Source organism: Cyprinodon variegatus, unplaced genomic scaffold (assembly GCF_000732505.1).
Source record: "Cyprinodon variegatus isolate N-32 unplaced genomic scaffold, C_variegatus-1.0 Scaffold276, whole genome shotgun sequence".
Classification (NCBI taxonomy): domain Eukaryota; kingdom Metazoa; phylum Chordata; class Actinopteri; order Cyprinodontiformes; family Cyprinodontidae; genus Cyprinodon; species Cyprinodon variegatus.
The window spans coordinates 640,526-660,069 of NW_015150729.1; the positions used below are offsets into that span (position 1 = coordinate 640,526).

A 19,544-nucleotide genomic window follows, 5' to 3' on the forward strand; every position below is an offset into this window, starting at 1 on the left:
AAATAACACATAATGCAAAAGGAGAAAAGTTTTTCAATGAGATGAAGCATCTTGAGCATTTTTGGGGTAAATATAGAGTCAAAGAAAACGACCCAATAGACTGGACTGTTCATTAGCTTTGACAGAGGTTTGAAATAAAGCACAAACATACAGTGAGTTATGAATTACTAAACAAGGCCAGACTCTGCTGCAACACAAGCTGCTCTCAGTTGGCAGTCCTTACAAGTTTTAGTATAAACTGAGAATTAACCTCAGTAGATGCACCGCTGGGCTTCTGTGCTCAGCTGTTGGTGTGAGTAAAAACGATTGTATGAATAAAAAAAGGTGCTTGGGTTTTAACAGCAAACTGTGATGCAAACTGACCTGATGGTGGTTGAAGGTTACAACCTTAAACATGGATTATGTATGATTTATTTCTTAACCATTTTCTAGACCATTTAAACATGTTGTGCATCTAAAGGAACTAAATGTATTTTAACCCTTTATGCATTCATGTTCATAACGGGTACAAACTGAATGGCATGTGATCTGTACTTACAAAGTCTTTCTCAAGCTTCTCCATCTCCTGTTTGTAGCTCTTCAGTCTGCTGTTGTACATGGCTCGGCTCTGGATGGGGATCTCCCGCACCTCCAGGTCCATCTGCTCAAGCTAGAACCCACAAATAAAGATAATCATGGTAAAACATTTCCATTTCCTCTCACACTTTAAAGACGTTTTCAACAGGATCTTAAATCTGTTTTGCAGAAAGGAACAACAGATAATTTTCCTTGTCAAATTTGTGGCATTAAACTTTGACCAACAGAAAATATCAAGCTACATGAAGATTAAAAAGAATACCAGATAGGGCTGGGTAAAAAAAAATCGATTTAATCAATTTTGGATCGATTCCTTTACATTTTTTGCAAAATCGATGTCTAGGAAATGAGATTGATTCCTTTTTTAGTGACGCGGGTGACGTTCACATTCAAATAAGCAGGAAAAAAGCTCTCAAGATGACTTCAAGCCAGATAGCTGCAAATATAGCAAATAGGTTGACTGAAGACATTAACAAATGGGGGGGACCAGTAAACACCCTGTAGTTGTTACAGACAACGCTGCAAATATGATTTGTACAGTGAAGATAATGCAGCTCATACATGTCTGCTGTGTCACGTCTGCTTGCTCGAGTGAGGCTTCACTTTTTCACTTTTCACAAACAAGTTTGCACTTATTAGACAGTTTTGTTCACATCTCATGTTTAAACTGTCTGATTTACAAGTTTGCACTTGGTGTGACAGGAAAAAATAAAATATATGAGTACCGGTATTTTAAAACACAGTTGAACCACTTTCATTATTGTAAAAACAGATCGAATCGAAATTAATCAATTTAGAACTGTATAAATCAAAATCGAATCGATTCAGGACTTTGGCGAAAATACCCAGCCCTAATGCCAGATTCTTTTTTTAATAATATGTAAAAAAAAGTTGTGCATAAACCTGAGGTCTCATTCATAGCATTTGTTTCAATGTCTGACATGCTCTGTCCGGTCCAGGCTCTGGGGACCTACTTGGATATTTTAAGGGCGAGCCCATCACTTATGCCAACTTTCAGGTGGCTGAAAGTTGGCATGTACATTCGTCACTCAATCATAAGAAAGAAAAAAAGCTGTTGTGAAACATGCTTGCAGTCATTGGGCTTTGAGTGGCATTCAAAACTTTTATTATTTTAGAACATTTTGAAACTTGAAATGACAAAATCCAAAGGACACTGACAGTAGCCAATCAAGTCTGTATCCGACTCAAATCAATAATAAATCTTACAGAAAACATTAGAACTGGATTAGTCAAATGCAGTGCCATTTCATCGGGAGCAAGAAAACTTATTCCTTAACTTTTTTATTAAGTGTATTAGATATTTTCTTACAGTTTTAACAACCCATCTCATACTGCTCCATACCTCAAGAAGTTTTAATTGTACTAATAAAACTAGAAAAACACTCGAAGAGTGCCAAGAAGCTAATAGCTAATCTGGATCATAACCAAATTTAAAGTATGGGTCCCTTGAGGTGGACCTTTGGTAAAAAAAAAATTATTAAAATACATTCAAAACTTTTTAAGTAATCCTACTAACAAAGAAACAACAGTCTATTTTCTGTTGTTTTTTGTATTTTTGTCTACAGGATAATACTTCTGGACTTTTTGGCTCCGTTTACACTGCAGCCCGAAGTGACCCACATCGGATTTTTTGGCCCATATGCGACCTGTATCTAATCTTTTCATGACAGTCTGAACAACACAGATCCAATATTTTCCAATGCAACCCAGGCCACTTGGCTATGTGGTCCTGAATTCGATACAAATCTGATCTTTTCAAATGTGACTTGCGTCTGAACGGCCAGGTCGCATTCCTCCGAACTGAATGCCATTATTACCCGACAAAGGTCACTATTCTGGGTCTTGCTATGAAGAAGTGGCAAGAAAAACAACAATAATGCAGATGATGATGTGGAGTGCAGTATTTATGTTTAACCATCTAGAAAGGATTGTGTTTTTATGGTTGGGGAAAGATCGCTAGATTCACTCCGGCACTACCATCCATGTTTACTTCCGTGAACACAGAGCACGCGGGCCTGTGATGTCATTGCCTCCTCTACTGCGCATGAGGGAAATGTGTGTCGTATGACTGCAGTTCACACAGAAGATCACATACAAGTCGCATATACTTGGAAATGTGAATGGCAATGCAAAAAACAGATTTCACAAAAAAAACGGAATAGAGCATCAAGGCCTACAGTGTGAACGTAGCCTTTGAATCAGGTGCTGAAACTGTCAATAGTTACTGCTGCCACCATCTGGTTTAGGGAGAACTGCTTGTTCCCACAAAATGTCCCTTTCTCACAATGTTAGAAAATCCTTTAGAAAAAAATCCAAAATGGGGATCATTACCAAAATTTAACGGGTTGTTCCTTTGCATGAGGTCATCTTATGGTAAAAAATTCCCAACTTTTCAAATAATACTGCTAACAAACCAACATATAAACATAACGCCATTGGCAGAGGACGGTACTCTTTTAAAAAGTAAGACCATCCAGTTGTGGAAGTGGTCATATTGCCTTCTATAAGAGCGACATGCAAGAGCTTTAAAAATACTTAACATTTAAAATTTTAAAGAAATACTGTACAGCTTCAGCAACATTATCATCCTTATTATGCCCCAGCGCTGACAATAATAACAAAATATCTCCTGCTCATGTCACTCAGCTGTGATAAAAGCAGCAACAAAGTAGAGCAGCTCTGTAAATAAATACAGCATCAAAATATGACATGAATGGGCCCAACAGTGTCATAGCGGATGAGAGAGAAGTACATATGATGCATTGGTACACTGATCTCTTCTCGGCAGACTTGGAGGAAACTAATCACCATGCCATAACGAGACAACTGCAAAAACAATTTGTCTCAGTCGGGTGACTGCTTATTTTTATTTATTTTTTTCTAAACAGCAACATGAAGTCTTCCACCTCAAGATAATGGCTTGAAATGTGTCATGAGGGTGTCACTTAAAAGCAGATTACCGGGAAGCATCATGTGAGGAGGAAGCCTCCTTTCCGCCATGTGAAGTGCGTGCATGTCTGCATGTCATGTCAGCACCAGAACGATACAGGTGCAGTCGTCTGGTTGCTGTGAAAACTGCCCCACCCCCTCAGCCCCCCCACCCCCTTTCCACTAATTTATAATTTAGAAAATAGGAAAGGGAGAAAATTACTGATCAAAGACATACCAGCTCTCTGACTTCTTCAAGCTGTTTGTCGACATTTAGAACCAGCTGTGTCTTCTCCTCTGAAAGAGAAAAAAACAAAACATTATTGATCAGCCGATGGAGGAACAGAGCTTCGTGACAACAGCCAAACTCCCCCACAACAGGGGAAGAGACGGGGTAGAGCAACAGAAAGACAGCGGAAAGGAACGACACACGAGGACACATTTGAAGATATATTTACACATTCTCTCCACACGACGAGCCAACATTTGATGTCTCTTAGTTAAGGCGTGTGTGGGGCCTTTGTTGGTTTCTGCTGAGGAGCACTGAGACGCCTCATGCCAACTCAAAGGGATGGGAGGTGTCAGCTTTGCTCACTTGCCAGAGCTATGAATCCCGCTCAGAGTGATGAACCCTCTGTTTCCAGACCTAACCCCATGGCTGCTCTTCTGCTTTACCCATAGAAACTCATTAAGACTTCAAGTTCCAACAGTTATTTATGGCAGCAGCACTCACACTTTGTTTGCAGGTGCTAAATTTGTCTTTGCTGTAAAATTAGCTCTTAGTGCCATAATCCCTTCAAAGAACATCCATAGAATGGGCTGATGGGTTAATTGGTGTTTAAGTACTTCTTCATTAAATCTAAAAAATTTTAATAAAATAGAGGTTTTAAAAAAAAGAAAGTAAATAGGACAGACCACAACTATTTGAACAGTTATTTACAATGTAGCAGCAATTTTTTTTTTTATTCGTTTGATGGAGCTTTTTTGTATCCCTTATTATTAGTCAATGGTAACCAACAGACCAGGCAGAATACCCCATAGATGTTCCTTTAATCAACTCAGATCAGCAAATATCAGGTCAAATACTGAAACAAATACAAAATTTGTATTGTTGTTTTTTTTCGCAACAAAAGTAAGAACTGCCACCTTTATCAGTCACTATTTATTATATGTATTACTATTTATGGGAGCAATATTGTTGCAAAATTATTTTCACATGCTCGTGGAAAATTGTGTGTCTGTATCTTGATTTGTGAGCGTGATACGGGACTTGAAAATGTGCAAAATAATCTGGAAATGTGTCAGGAGATTTGTGTGTCTGTACATCGATCTGCAAATGTGTAAAACTAGTTGTGTCTCTAATCCAGTTTGCAAATTTGTAAAAAAAAAAAAAAAGAAAAATCCACAAATCTGTATTCAGATCTACAAATGTGTACTAAGATTTGCAAATGTGTAGATCAATCTGTAAGCACACAAAGAAACACTTATGTCTAAAGTGTTTTCGCCTCAACACCCAGAAATACAGACAAATCATGTAATGCTCTATTTGGGCTGCTCTTATAGTTAATTCCGTAAAAATTCAAAAAATATCCACTGGACTTGGTTTTCAAGATTTGAAGACGTTTCGCCACCTCTCCAGGAAGCTTTCTCAATTCAAATGTCTCTTATAGTTAATGGCCGTCTTTAGAGTCTCTATGCTCCAGTTTACACTTGTTTAATAATCACAATTAATCTGATTGTTTTTTTTCCTCTTAGTTTTATATATATATATATATATATATATATATATATATATATATATATATATATAGTCCTTCAGCATATGTATATTTTGTTTGTGTTATAGTACCTGGAAGGCAATAGTACTTTAATTCATAAGAATTATAGAAGTTAATTTGTAAGAAATAACTTATTAGATTTATGTTTCATGTTTACACAATCAGGAGGACATAAGTGAAACAGTTTAGTCTGTTACATGTATCAAATCATTTGTACACTTTACAACCTTTACATAATAAAATGTCAGATTGAAATGTCAAAATAAGAGTAATTAAACGGGTCAGACCTTAAAGAAAGCCAACAAAAAAACAATGTTTGAAAACAAACTGAATATCCTCATTAACATCACTATGTTTTCTATTAATGGAATAGACAGGACTTGCACATAATAAAGAGAACTCCAGCTTTTTCTTCTGAACTACTCACAGGCGCTGTTCATGTCCCCACATATATTTTTCATTAAACAAACCCATAATCACTAGAAGTATCTGTCAAATTTTAAGAATATTTTCAAATATTTAAACAGAGACTCAAGCAAACTTCTAACTCAAAAGCAAAGCCTACACTTTATCAGTTGTGGACTGGAATATTGTAACAAAAAAGCCAACCCTAGATCTTCATTTATTATGGATCCATGAGCCAAGATTACCTTTTGCCAGTTCTCAAATACATTTTTAAAACCTGTGTCTAACCTCACAACGTACACAGTAAACAGCCAGAGGCGATGGAGAGAAAGGTGAGATTGTGTGTCTCTCTCCAGCTGAAGGTGGAGAGATGTGAAATATGTATAGAAATTTAATGAAACTACAAATTGATGACAGACAGATGAGGAGTTTTGCAAACAGTAAAGTAAATAAAGAAGAAAAGGGTGGACCATTTTTATCCAACTCTAATTTAACAGTTTTAGTAGTTGTTTCACTGCATGAAATTTGAATTTCTATTCAAACAATTAACACAGTAGATATAGTTGTATACTCGGTTTTAATTATGCATTCCGAGTAAGAAAACTCCCAATGACAGGATATAAACATCGAGAAGCAGGAGCTCAAAAAGGTATCTGACAATTAAAATATAAAATCCTAAATTGCTTTAGCATCTGTAAATAATATATACTTCCAAATATATATTAAGTATTTATATCTCAACAAAAACATACGAGCCGAGTGCAGACAAGTAGGGAGAAGTTTTCTACGGTTTCTGATGGGTTGTAAACAAACATTGTGATTTCCAGTTCATTTTTTGCATCATGCTTTGCTTCTGTTACTCTCTATCTAGGTGCCTCACTGCAGAAACTGAAATTGCGAGAGCATATTTTTAACATGGAATCCCTAAACAGGCATCAACAGGAGACTGCAGGCCCACAGTTTCTAGGAGAAATAGGAAATAGCTAAGATTTGTCTTTATAAGTTGCCAACTACTCTGCTAGAAAGCTGAGAAATATGTTTCTATTTACAACACAGATAAATCGATTCATACAAATGTATTTATGTATCCATATGTATTAACTAATTTATCCATCTTAGTATCATAAGTTTCATAATCATTCATTGTCAGTTAAAGCACCAAAAATGTGTGGACAAGAGCCTAATAGTGATCTTTTTTTAAACTCAAATGTATTTTATTGCATAGAAAACAAATAGTTTAAGGAGAAAAAAATTCTTTAATGGCATGATCAATTATCCTTATAATCTCTGCTGCTCCAAGGAAATTCAATTTAAGTGGTGTTAAACGCACACGTGGTTCCACAGCTTCCTGATCTGATCTAGAATCATTGTCTCTCAGATTCCAATATGGATTTTTACATTTTTCTTTAGCTTTTTTAGGGAGTATTTATTTTGCATATTTTATTTTCTGTTATTTTTTTAAATCATACTTTGATTAGACTGTTCTAATTCTTCCAATTTAAGTATAATATTGCATTCTGACATTAATAACCTTTAGTAATTGCACAGTATTTCCCTCTCTACAAATTATTTTCTCTTTGCTTTATAGCTAAAATACTCATTTCAAATTAGCAATTAAATCATATTCTTTAAATTTGATGGTCAGATCTGTTGTGATTTTTGTATTAGTTTTTGCCATTGTTGTGCCCAAATTTCCTCATTGTGGGATAATACCCATATTGTTATTCTATTTTATATAAATTACTTATAAATATCTCCATCTATTAATCCAGGACTGGTGCACAGGGGCAGTAGTCTTAGCAGAGACTCCCTCCCAGAAACTCATGTTTTCCCCAAACTAATATATTATTTTAACTTGATATTTATTTCGTTTTACCTCCAAAGATGTATATAATTTAGAAACCATTACATTTAGGGTTGGATAATAAAATTACACACACAAGGGTGGGATCTATAAAAACCCGTATCATTTTTATATTTTTGAAACTTTGCTGATAGTCCTTTTTCTTTTGATCTTTTCTCTACGTTGGAGCCGATGGTCAGATCTCACCCAATATCCAAACTATCAGATTGAGAGACGATACTCTGATCCACCTCTTAACCGCGTTTGCGCACCAGCGCGACATGGCTGTATTTTATTGGGTAGAAATGGGGAAAAAAATGGGAAAAATGGTTGGTTTGGCTTGACAGCCATTTGGAAATCCTTCTGAAAGTGGGAACTTCACCATTGCTGGCTACCTGCTGGCAGAGGGATAGCCCCACTGTTTACTACCCTGCCAGCGCTCAGGGTGATTCGGTGAGTCTGAAGGGCACGGGATTCACATTTTCACTGCACTTTTCTCACGTATGTGAAAATAATTCATGGGTTTAAAAAACACAGTTACTGCAGCTTTAACTGTAATTGAAAGTCAGTGTGTACATGTTGGCCATAATGTTCAGGCCTAAAGGTCTTAAACATAACCTGCTTAGAATTTTTCTTAATTACTCTGAAAGGCCTATTAAAACCCTCTGTTTTTAACAATACAACAGTTCAAAAGTTGTAATATTCTTGTTATCGACAGTATAAAACCATAAACTGAGGTGTTTAAATTGTGTTAACCTAAATAAAATTCTGAGAAATTCCTGAAATCCCTAACCAACGTTGTAATCTGAAAGTCCACAGTACATTCAATAGCATTACCTCCCTACCAAGGACACTTTTTAGCTTAAGTGTATATTTCTTATCTCATAGGCCTATATAAACAAAGAGGTCAGGTATGTTTATTCTGTATAACTGGCATACTGTTAGCAGAGTCAATAAGTATCATACCATTGTCTGAAGATGAGCAATTGTTATTATGTTGGGCTGCTTTCTTACAAAAAAAAAGTAAAATTTTGAAATCACCTCCTAAGGGTCTGTTAAGTTATATATATATATATATATATATATATATATATATATATATATATATATATATATATATATATATATACGTGTGTGTGTGTGTGTTTGTGTGTGTAAAATAATCCTGCAGAGGCTACATTTTCCATCTACAATTAGAAAATAGTAACTATTGTGTGTACGGTGAAGAAAATGAAAGCATAAATTAAATCAGAATGCTCTAATTACAATGCAACCAAAATGAAACCTATTTGGTAGTAAGTCTATGGACATTTGTTTGGACTAAAAGAACAATTTCCATTTAATTAAGCAACATTTACTCTAAACACAAAATATAAGGGCATTCTTTTATAATAATTCACTGATTGAAAGTTACTGAAAGAGCAAATTATTAAAATCATAATTATTAAAGGGGCTCTTATTGAGGCAACATTTTGCCCTGGAATGCTTATTGTATATCAGAGTAAAGGAGTAATAACTTGTGTAAACTGAAAGTTTTATTGCCACAACAGATTAGTTTAGATCTTGCCTTTTCCAAACACCGCATATGACAATATTTTACAGCTTTTCAAAAGTTTTAAAGTGTTTATCTTATCGATTTAATCTTATTGGTCAGAAAATGCAGCCCTTTACAGCCCCTGCTGGTTAAATAAATCAAAGATACATCACAGGCAACCTGTTACATCAAGTATGTAACTCAACAAGCCACATCACACATTCAAATAATTTTCTTATTCAATAATATCTAATAACTGTGTCACAACAGAAAGTCAGCTTCACCTAACACTTCTACCTCCTCCTCTCAGCTGAGACCTGATAGCTAACTGATACCTTAGCTAACGGCTCACAGATTCGCATTAACAAATTGAGTCCTCTTACCTCCACTTAGTTTGGGAATTTTACCAATTTTGTTAGTTACTTCTGCGGTAATAGTTCCAAAGTCCTGCTCGTAGGTCTCAAAGTCTGAAGACATCCTTAAACAATACGTTTAAACACACAATAAGCTGGCAGGTTCGTAGTTAGCTCAGGATAATAACAACAAGTATCGAATGGAGTCTCTTCCTGGAGTCACAACAAAAAGGAGTCGACTAGAAACTGGACTTAATTTATTTTACGGAGGCGTGTTCGGTGAGTTAAAATTGTTTGCCTTTCACGTTAGCTTTACGCTTTATCGTTGTTTTTTATTTAATCCTTTTTATTTCTTAAAAATATATTTCTTTAAAAATAATGTTAACAGAAATTTAAATACGTTCGCTCCCAAATGCCGACGATGAGTAAGGTTCCCACCCCGTACACACGATAAGAAATTGAAGGAAAAAGGCAAGTGGAAAGGTTTGTAATTTCAAAGTGACAGCATTATAGCTTTTAACTAACAGAATTCAAATGCGTGAACGGAATGGTTTCTTGTTAGAGCTTTATCTGGGACCTTTTCTTCTATGTTTTGGGGAAATTTTTCTCCTTTTAACGGTGGTCGCGTTGAAACTGGCAAAGAGGAAGCTAGGACAGTTAACGTTAGTTGGCTAAAGAGCTAAGGAGAAACCTCCTCATTAGCTTGAGTGATATGATGATAATTCGTCTTCTGGAGTATTAAATCATAGTGGTCTTATTTCCCTCTTTAAAACAAAGTAATATGCTTTAATTCGCAGATGTTCTTGTTTTATTTCCACCCTTGGTTCGAATTAGCTAGCTTGGCATCAAAAGCTTATTATTTACAAATTAGCCTAAATTATATTTGTTGTTTTTTAAAGTTGCATCCAAAATATATTTATTCATTATACTGCTGATTTATTGTGTTGTTATAAGCTCACGAGTCAATCTTCCGTTTCGTATATGTCGGGAAGAAATCATTTCTGATATGTCCCAAAAACTGGAAAAATGAAGCAAAGTTGAACATTTTTCTCGCGAGTACGGAAGAGGATTAGGGCCACTGGGGGGGGGAATTAACAGATTATTATATTATTTCAGTGTAATATGGGAAAAAAGTCAGAATTCCGAATTTAATGTCAGAATTCTGACTTTTTTCTCACAATTCTCACTTTAATCTCAGCATTCTGACTTTAATCTCAGTTTTCTGACTTTTCTTCTCGGTATTCTTACTTTTCTTTTCAGAATTTTGACTTTTCTTCTCAGAATTCTGACTTTTCTTCTCAGTATTCTGACTTTTCTTCTCAGTATTCTGACTTTTCTTCTCAGTATTCTGACTTTTCTTCTCAGAATTCTGATTTTTCTTCTCAAAATTCTGACTTTAATCTCAGAATTTTGGATCTTAATGTAGATGGGCACCATGAAGGAAGAGATGTGGGAGCACTCAGCTTCACTGACAAAGATGGGAGTTGTTTGAGAGGACCAGTAACACATTGGTGGAAAATTATGGAATTAGGCAACTTTTTACGTGCCATGGTGTCCCCGGTGATGCTATTTCATTAATAGAAGAGCAGAAGGTGATTCAAACGAGAGCTAATCTCTAAAAACAGACATGGCTACGGCTTGATGCTAACATGTTTGTTAGCTGTCAGAATTCAGTCAGAATTCTGAGATTAAAGTCAGAATTCTGAGATTAAAGTCAGAATTCTGACTTAAATCTCAGAATTGTTGATCTTAATGTAGATGGGCACCATGAAGGAAGAGATCTGGGAGCACTCAGCTTCACTGACAAAGATGTGAGTTGTTTGGGAAGGCCAGTAACACATTGGTGGAAAATTATGGAATTAGGCAACTTTTTACGTGCCCAAGGGGTCCCCGGTGATGCTATTTTAATTCATGGAAGAGCAAGAGAACTAGTTTAGTCTCTAAAACAGACATGGCTACGGCTTGATGCTAACATGTACGTTAGTAGGGCTGGGTATTTTAGCCCTATGCTATAAAGTCCTGAATCGATTCAACTTTGATTCATACAGTTCTAAATCGATTAATTTTGATTTGATCTGTTTTTACAATAATGAAAGTGGTTCAACTGTGTTTAAATAAAATACTCATGTATTTTTTCCTGTTATATTAAACACAAAGTGCAAACCTTTAAATCAGACAGCTTAAACTTTAGATGTGAACAAAACTGTCTCAAAAGTGCAAACTTGTTTGTGAAAAGTGAAAAAAGTGAAGCCTCACTCAAGCAAGCAGACGTGACACAGTGGGGACACAGCAGAAATGCATGAGCTGCTTTATCTTCACTGCACCAACCATATTTGCAGTGTTGTCTGTAACAACTACAGGGTGTTTGCTGGTCAGCCTCAATTTGTTAATGTCTATATTTGCAGCTGTCTGGCATGAAGTAATCTTGAGTGCATCTTTCCTGCTCATTTGAATGTGAACGTCACACGCGTCACTATAAAACTAATCGATCTCTTTCCCTAGACATCGATGTTGCAAAAATGTAAAGGAATCGATTTTTTTACCCAGCCTTATTTGTTAGCTGTCAGAATTCTGAGATTAGAGTCAGAATTCTTAGAAATAAAATCAGAATTCTGAGATTATACTGAAAATAATTAAACATATATTATACTGAAATAAAATTTAAAAATCAGTTAACTTTTAAATTTTTTCAGTGGCCCTAATTGTCTTCCATAAGTAAGAGAAATTCAGCTGTTCGAAAAAGAAAAACATTTAAGATTTATGTTGTTGCTGCTGGTCTGTTGGTTGATACACCAGTTTCCCCTTAATTTATAAGACCATAATTCATTTATGTTTTATATATTCAGTTAGAAAAGTCACGCGATTATCCCACCCAGTGATGTAAACCAGGAAATGTTTTCCCACTTTATGTTCGATCAAGGGTTAGGCTAATAAAAACCCAAATATGCATAATAGGCGAATAATGCATTAAGACTTTTTCAAGGGGTAAAACTGATTTTTATAGTTCTGTTGTAAATATACACTGAAGGCTTTATCTACAAACAGATTAAGCAAAAACAAAGGATAAGTAACAACCAGAGTGAGCTACTGGCATACACATTTGAAAAAGGTAATATAATGTCATCATGCAACTTTAATTTCCAAATTAAATATATTTACTTTTTTTCTGAATACAGGAATTTAAATTTTTGAGGAACAGTCTGTTTTGTTCTGTATGTTTTATTTGTATGTTCATGCCTCATAATAAGGTAGCAAATATGTTCTGTTAATTTTGCCATTTTTTTCCCCCAAACATTTTTCTTCCGCTTAACTTTCCATGGATAGGTGTTGGTCTAGCACTCTACAAACAGCCATCTGTGTTTTTGTTTGTTTATTACTTATTACTTTCCACATGAAACTGGGTTTAAAACAGTTTTTCTCTCCCTTACAGATGGGAAATCTGTCTATAACAGGGATGGCCTGTCACAGATGTTGACATAAAAGAATGCTGGTCTTCAGCACAACAAGGATCAGGGGGACACGAAGATCCCGAACGACTCGACGGCAGGACGGGGAGTTGTTGCAGAGTAGACGACAAAAACATGTGCACCGCTAGCCGTGCAAGATAGCAGAGGAAAAGAGGAGCTCATTGAACATTGATTTTAAAACATTGACCAAAAGAGACTTTAATTATCGTCTGGTTGAAAGGATGAAGGTCCTGTCAACCTTTGTGACATTCGAGAACCTCCATGAGGTTCGGCGGTTGTGCCACTGGGGTCCAATCATAGCGCTGTCTGTCATCGCTATATGCTCGACCATGGCGATCATTGACTCCATTATCTGGTACTGGCCTCTGGACACTACAGGAGGCAGCATTAACTTCATCATGCTCATCAACTGGACTGTACTCATTCTCTACAATTACTTTAACGCTATGTTTGTTGGACCAGGATACATTCCTCTGGGCTGGAAACCCGTAAGAATATTTTTGATGTACTGATGTCTCAACAATCTCAATCTATCTGCTAATTTAGCCGCACAGAGTTAAATAATTTAATTCTAGTTGGGATCTTAACTTTTTATTTTTTCAAACAGGAAAATCAACAGGATATGCAGTACCTGCAATACTGCAGAGTTTGCCAAGGTTACAAGGCCCCCAGATCCCACCACTGTCGAAAGTGTAACAGGTAAACACCTGCACAAACAAGCTTAGTTATGTCTTTTTTTCTCACACCTTTGAGAGAAAAAAAAAAAAAAACTGTTCAATAAGATGAAGCTAGCACCTGCAGTCGCAGGTTATTATATTTTAGATGCATCAAATCTTCTTGGGCTGCTACACATTGATTGGAAAGTCTAGAAAACTATAGGTAATACATTTTATATTTCCAAACCTTCTTCCTTTTACTGTTTGAAGAATGTCAACATCTCTAAAAATCAGTTGTTCCAATCAGCTAATTATTCATACAAAAGGTTTCATATATCCTCTGATTGTACAACCATTTAGCTGTTTGTTAATCCATGAAGTTATTAATTTATAACTACTTTTGTCCAGACATCAATCCATTAGTTTGTCTTTTCATCCCTCTTTCATCGTTTAGTTAATCTCTTATTGATTAATCCAAAAATCCCTCTATTGAGCCACCAGTTCATCCATTTCCATCCATCTCTATCCATCTGTATGTCAAGTTATTCTTCCGTCTATTTTTATAAATGCAGTACGTCGCTTATATCCATCGATTTTCTCATCAGGCTATCTGCTCCTCTTCCCCTCCCGTGGTTTATTCTAGTTCTATTTTGAAAGTTTAACCACTTTCACTATATCTACCATAAAAAATTATGGCTGTGTTTGGATTTATATGAACATTTTTCAACACATTCAGGGGAAATTACAGCTTAATCTGGAAACTCAAGAGTTAGAAAAAGTTGGGTATTTTAAGGGTCTTGAAATCAAATAAATCTGTAGGAACTCAATCAAAAACAAAAGACTTTCCCTTTTTGAAGGAACTTTTTTCTTATTGGTAAAAAGTCCAATCCACTACACTTTATTTATATAGAACATTTAAACAACAACACATTTCCAAAGTGCTGGACATGCAACTAGGTACATATAAAACAATAAATATAACACAGTTTAAAACAAAGCATAAAATAAAGACAAAGCCACAGGGGACCACACAACCTATGCTTAAAGCCAGAGAATAAAAGTGAGTCTTAATGCGAGATTTAAACGCTCTGTCCCCTCCGGTTTTCTGATTTATCCTAGGAGTCATAAGCTGGAGCTGGCCCTCAGACCTCATAGTCTGTGATATACTGAGGTGCCAGTCCATTCCAGGCTTTAAAAACAAACAATATTTTAGTGCAAAGACGCAAGGATTGGGGTGATGTGTTCACGTTTTTAGGTACCCCTTAAAAGCCGTGCCGCAGCGTTCTGGACTAACTGCAAGCGGGAAAGTTCTGTGTGGCTGATGCCCGAATAAAGCGCGTTGCAGTCGTCCAGGCGACTTAAAATGAACGCATGCATGACTTGCTTCAAAAAATTAAAAGATAAAAATGTCTTAATATGATGATGATACAAACACGATTTTAAAACGCTATTGATCTGTTTATCAAATATAAAATCTCTATATGATGGCGCCAAGGCTGGTGACTTTGGAACGCAAATAATTTTGTAGTGATTGGTAACAGATCTACTTCAGCCATTGGCTGTTCTCAGTGGTATATCATTCAGATGTAACAAACTAAATAAGACTAATTGATTAGTTTCACTACTAAAGTGTCTATCAATTCACCTACTGAACCTTGATCTCTTTTTTTTTAATATATATATATATATATATATATATATATATATATATATATATATATATAAAGTTATGTCTGTGTGCTTCTCGGCCTTTCAGATTCCTTGTACCATCATTTGTTTTGTTTTTTTAAAGAGATTGATTGTGCAACTTTATGTTCCATCAGCAATGAGCTCCTTTTTATCTGCTTCTGTTTAGATGCGTCATGAAGATGGACCACCACTGCCCATGGATCAACAACTGCTGCGGCCACTTAAACCATGCTTACTTTACCAGCTTCCTGCTGCTCGCTCCACTGGGATGCTCCCACGCTGCCATTATCTTCATTATGACCATGTACACCCAGCTCTATGAGAGGGTATCTACTTACTCTATTTTAAGCTGCTTTGTGGTGTTTTTTGCAGCTCGAGAAAAAGTCCTAAACTCATTTTGTTTCCCTTCATTTCAGATATCATTTGGTTGGAGTACCGTAAAGATTGACATGAGCGCTGTGCGTCAGTTCCAGCCCCTCATGCCCTTCAGTGTGCCTGCCTTTGCTGCAACACTCTTTGCCTTAGGTTTGGCGTTGGGCACCACTATTGCTGTTGGAATGCTTTTCTTCATTCAAGTAGGTTTTTCTCTTTGCATAAGTGTGCTTGCGTTTTTGTTTGTTATGCAAAAATAACAAGTGGGATGTCCATTTGGTTGAAAACATGCAAAGCTAGAATTAACTATGTAAACTCTGCTTAGAGCGGTGAGAGGTTCACCAGAGCTTCTTGCTGGGTTTTTACTCTGTGTTGCTCCCCTCGTATTTTTTAACTTTTTATATGTATTACAGGTATTTTTTACTGGTATGAAAACTATGGAAAAAATTGAATAATTAACTTTAAGGAACTAAAACTGATACATTCCAAAAATAGCTATGGTAATTTAATAAGCAATGCACTGATGCTGATTTTACACAAATGTACTATGGTTTGGAGTTTGATGATCACTCATAAAGTTTTCTTTTTTTGCAGATGAAAGTCATCCTTCGTAATAAAACCTCAATCGAATCCTGGATTGAGGAAAAGGTCAGATTGTTTTTTATTCTTCTGTGCAGATTTTTATGATTTAGTTTAAGTCTTTAAATATCAATTTCACTGTCAAAGCCTCTGTATTTTATGTTTATGTTTTTATTTTGTTTCTGACACCCTGTTTTAATGGTTTTATACGATGACCTTGAATGTCCAGAAAGGCGCCTTTTTAAATAAAATGTTTTATTATTATTATTATTATTAGTAGTATTTCTAAAAATATTTTGGAAGCTGAAAATGTTGAATTGCAATAATGTTTTAAACATGTTTTCTGCATTTTAATAGTTAAATAGTTTTACATTTTGTAGAATCATGCAATCTTGTATGCTGATTGGAAATAACTGATACCGCGTTATGTCGTTATGGTTTTTTTTTTTTTCTGTTTAGGCCAAAGACAGAATACAGCACTACCAAACAGGGGAGGAGTTTATCTTCCCATATCACCTCGGCGGCCGCTGGCTGAATTTCAAACAAGTCTTTACGTGGTCAGGGACACCGAGGGGGGACGGCATTGTTTGGCCGGTTCATCCCAAGTGTCACCAGCACACCTTAACTGTAGGTTCTTTGTTAATGAATTCTGTTTCCTCCGTTGTTTTGCTTTGTTCTGCAGCCGAATGATAACTCTTTTATCAAAATTATTTTTTTCCAAGAATAATACATCTGCAGACCATCTAGAGTTCTACAGAATAAAAGTATTAATCTGGCTGAAGTTGTTTAATCGATTTTGATGAGTCCAAAATATTTGCTTACAGTTAGGATGCCGATGTCCACACAAAAGGATTCTGCACCAACAGGAATAAGGTTGCTCAGGTGTTTATTAGAGCAAAAAAGGGCCAGCATCAGTAAAGCTTTTGAGTGTTGGTGCAGACAGAAGCAAAGGGGGCTGCTTTCCTTCTGAACAAGTCATTTAAAAAGGTTTGCATTAGCGTTAGCGGACCTGCTAACCGAATGGAAACCAGTATAGAATGAAAGCTTTGCCACTTACTGGCAGGGAGGAGTTAAACTCGTAGCTGTCACATTTAATTTTGGTGTTCTGTTTTTATTGAATCATTTATCAAATGATTGGGTCAATAGTGACATGATAAGGTGTTATACTGTCCTGGCCTTTCTGAATTGATCTACTGATACATATGGTATATCCACCGGTGGCACAGGCTGAAAAGATTGAGAACCACAGTGTTTACGAATAATCCCTGATCAGTATATTTATTTAGATATTACTCAAGAGGCATTTCTTGTTAAATGTTCCTCTGCTATAGTCTTGACTTAAATTATTTCTGTTTTTGTGTATTTTACAGATAGAGCAGCTGAAGCAGAAAGCCGATAAGAGAGTGAGAAGTGTAAGTACCTGCTAAATCCTTATTTTGTCGTTAATAGAGAGATTGGTGGAGTAAAATTATGTTTTTCAACATAATTAATTCACCATATACATTGAATCATAAAAACACCTCGATAAGCAAAGATTATCATTTTATTTTAATGTATATTTCAATTTCATTGGAAAGGTTTATTTATATTCTGTACGATTCAGCTGAACAATAAAAATATCGGTTTGGGGGATTTATGTAAAATAATAAAAAAAGAAAGGTGTAAGAAATATGGTTAATACAGATCTTCCATCTAAAACAAAAATATTCCACTACAACACAGAGTTTATATTAATAAACAGCTGAAAGACATGATCAGTGCGGTAAAATAATGTGCTATGTGTTTGCCTTGACCAGCAGGTCCAGTACCAGGTAGTGGAGGATTACAACGGAGCCTGCTGCCCTCTCACTAAGGGTTTGCAAACCTTTTTTAGAACCCCCTGTACCGAGGAGCCCAGGATTCCCCTCATTAAGGGGGAAATCATCCTGGCCACCCGTGGCACTAAGTATGATCATCTACATAGAAACACCCAATTATAGTGGGTAATCAATCCAGGAGACATGTTAATGTTTAGTTTTTTTTCTAGATGGTGGATGTATGGAGACAAAGTTCTGAGTGAGGGGGAAATGAGAGGTAGAGTAAAATCCCTGTTATAAATTCATCTTTCTATTTGATTTAAATCCTCCTTAACATGTTTTTCCTGCTTCCCCTTAGCTGGAGATCGCGTGCGGGGATGGTTTCCCAGAAGATGCGTTGAGAAGTGCCATTATGACACAGCTGCCAATGATAACACCAGCGATAAGAAAGTAAATTAATGCGTCCAGGTGCTTTATGAGGTTCAGGGGAGTTGAATCGAACAGAATGTCCATCTACTGAAGATGTCTTGCCTCAGGCTGCAGGCTAAGCTCAAATATGTCACCATTTTGTTGGCATATTTTGACTTTATTTCAAATTAATTAAGGTCTTGCTGAGCAGTTGCTGTTAAATAGATAAAAAAGAGCAATTTGTGTGAACATTTGGTTTTGTCTCCTGAGTTATAAAAAAAACCCAACAAGAGTCTTAATTTTCAAGAATTGCCAAAAGGCTTCTATGTAACTTCATTATAATTATGTGATGGTTATAGTTGTTTTCTTTTTCTATTGTTTTTCTTCTACTTATGCAATGCCTCTGCCCAGCTAACCCCAGGGCTCCATAATGCAAATATTTCTACAATATGAAGATGAAAAGTCCTTCCTTTTTATTTTTGTAAAAACCAATTGTTTGCCTCAAATTATAGATTGCAAATTAAAAAAAAGTCTTACTGAAACGTGTTTTCTCTCAGCCTCAGTTTTATAATTGCTTGAAATACATATTTTAAATCTTGCAAGATGCCCAAAGGTTTAAAGAATTAAGTCATCCTTTAATGGTTATAAGGCTTGCAATAAAGCTGTTACTGAACTTGTTCAGATATGTCCCAAAGCTATTGGAATCTTCCATTTCCTGTGTCATTAGCAGTGCATCGCTGGGTTTGTCTGAGTTGTGGCTTGTCTTAATCTACCAAAAACCTAAGGAATCTGAAGTAAAACTTTTCCTTTTATTTATTTGGTGGAAAAAGGAGACATGAATCGATCTACAATCAAGAAATAGTGATGAATCTAAATTAGTTTGGTTACTTTGGACAGTTTGCAGAGATTCTGTAAAGTTCTTGGACTCAAGTGTGTGTTGCTGAAACGAAAGATTTTTCTAAGGCTTAACTTGGACAACAGGAAATTAATTTTAAAAATTCTGTTGAAATGATCATAGATTCTTCCAATAATAGGATTGATGATTTCTCACAGCAAGTTTATGATCTCAAGGTGAGCCTGGAAATGTCACAAAAAGACCTGATGAGGAAACAATCAGGCCTCTTTAAATAAAAACAAAA

At 35.8% G+C, this 19,544-nt stretch overlaps 2 protein-coding genes across 7 annotated transcripts in view; one reads left to right on the top strand and one right to left on the bottom strand.

The window, feature by feature from the left end:
• Positions 1-9,674, bottom strand: part of vti1a (vesicle transport through interaction with t-SNAREs 1A) — a 158,610-nt gene extending 148,936 nt beyond the window's left edge. For all 4 annotated transcript variants that reach the window (XM_015383135.1, XM_015383137.1, XM_015383133.1 and 1 more), the window contains exons 1-3: positions 9,469-9,674; positions 3,764-3,822; positions 539-649 (exon numbers count right to left, since the gene is read on the bottom strand). In XM_015383135.1, the coding sequence (XP_015238621.1) occupies positions 539-649; positions 3,764-3,822; positions 9,469-9,562 (264 nt within the window). In that variant the 5' untranslated portion in view covers positions 9,563-9,674. The remainder of the gene's footprint in view (positions 1-538; positions 650-3,763; positions 3,823-9,468) is intronic.
• Positions 9,675-9,693: 19 nt separating this feature from the next.
• zdhhc6 (zinc finger, DHHC-type containing 6) lies at positions 9,694-18,962 on the top strand. 3 transcript variants are annotated; one of them, XM_015383131.1, is made up of 11 exons: positions 9,694-9,717; positions 12,869-13,393; positions 13,513-13,604; positions 15,417-15,576; positions 15,667-15,825; positions 16,217-16,270; positions 16,661-16,828; positions 17,572-17,613; positions 17,998-18,146; positions 18,228-18,274; positions 18,356-18,961. In XM_015383131.1, exons 2-11 carry the CDS (start codon positions 13,127-13,129, stop codon positions 18,454-18,456), a joined length of 1,239 nt encoding a protein of 412 aa, XP_015238617.1. In that variant the 5' UTR covers positions 9,694-9,717; positions 12,869-13,126; the 3' UTR covers positions 18,457-18,961. The 3 variants fall into 3 exon arrangements, with proteins under 3 accessions (XP_015238617.1, XP_015238618.1, XP_015238616.1); XM_015383132.1 differs by lacking the exon at positions 9,694-9,717 and adding an exon at positions 9,743-9,921 and having other exon boundaries at positions 18,001-18,146; positions 18,356-18,962; XM_015383130.1 differs by lacking the exon at positions 9,694-9,717 and adding an exon at positions 9,745-9,921.
• The last annotated feature ends 582 nt before the right edge of the window (positions 18,963-19,544 follow it).

Coding starts and splice junctions, on each gene's coding strand:
- zdhhc6 (XM_015383131.1), top strand. CDS start 13,127: ATGAAGGTCCTGTCAACCTTTGTGACATTCGAGAACCTCCATGAGGTT. Junction 13,394..13,512: donor TTCCTCTGGGCTGGAAACCC/GTAAGAATATTT, acceptor TTTTTCAAACAG/GAAAATCAACAGGATATGCA. Junction 16,271..16,660: donor AATCCTGGATTGAGGAAAAG/GTCAGATTGTTT, acceptor TTTTCTGTTTAG/GCCAAAGACAGAATACAGCA.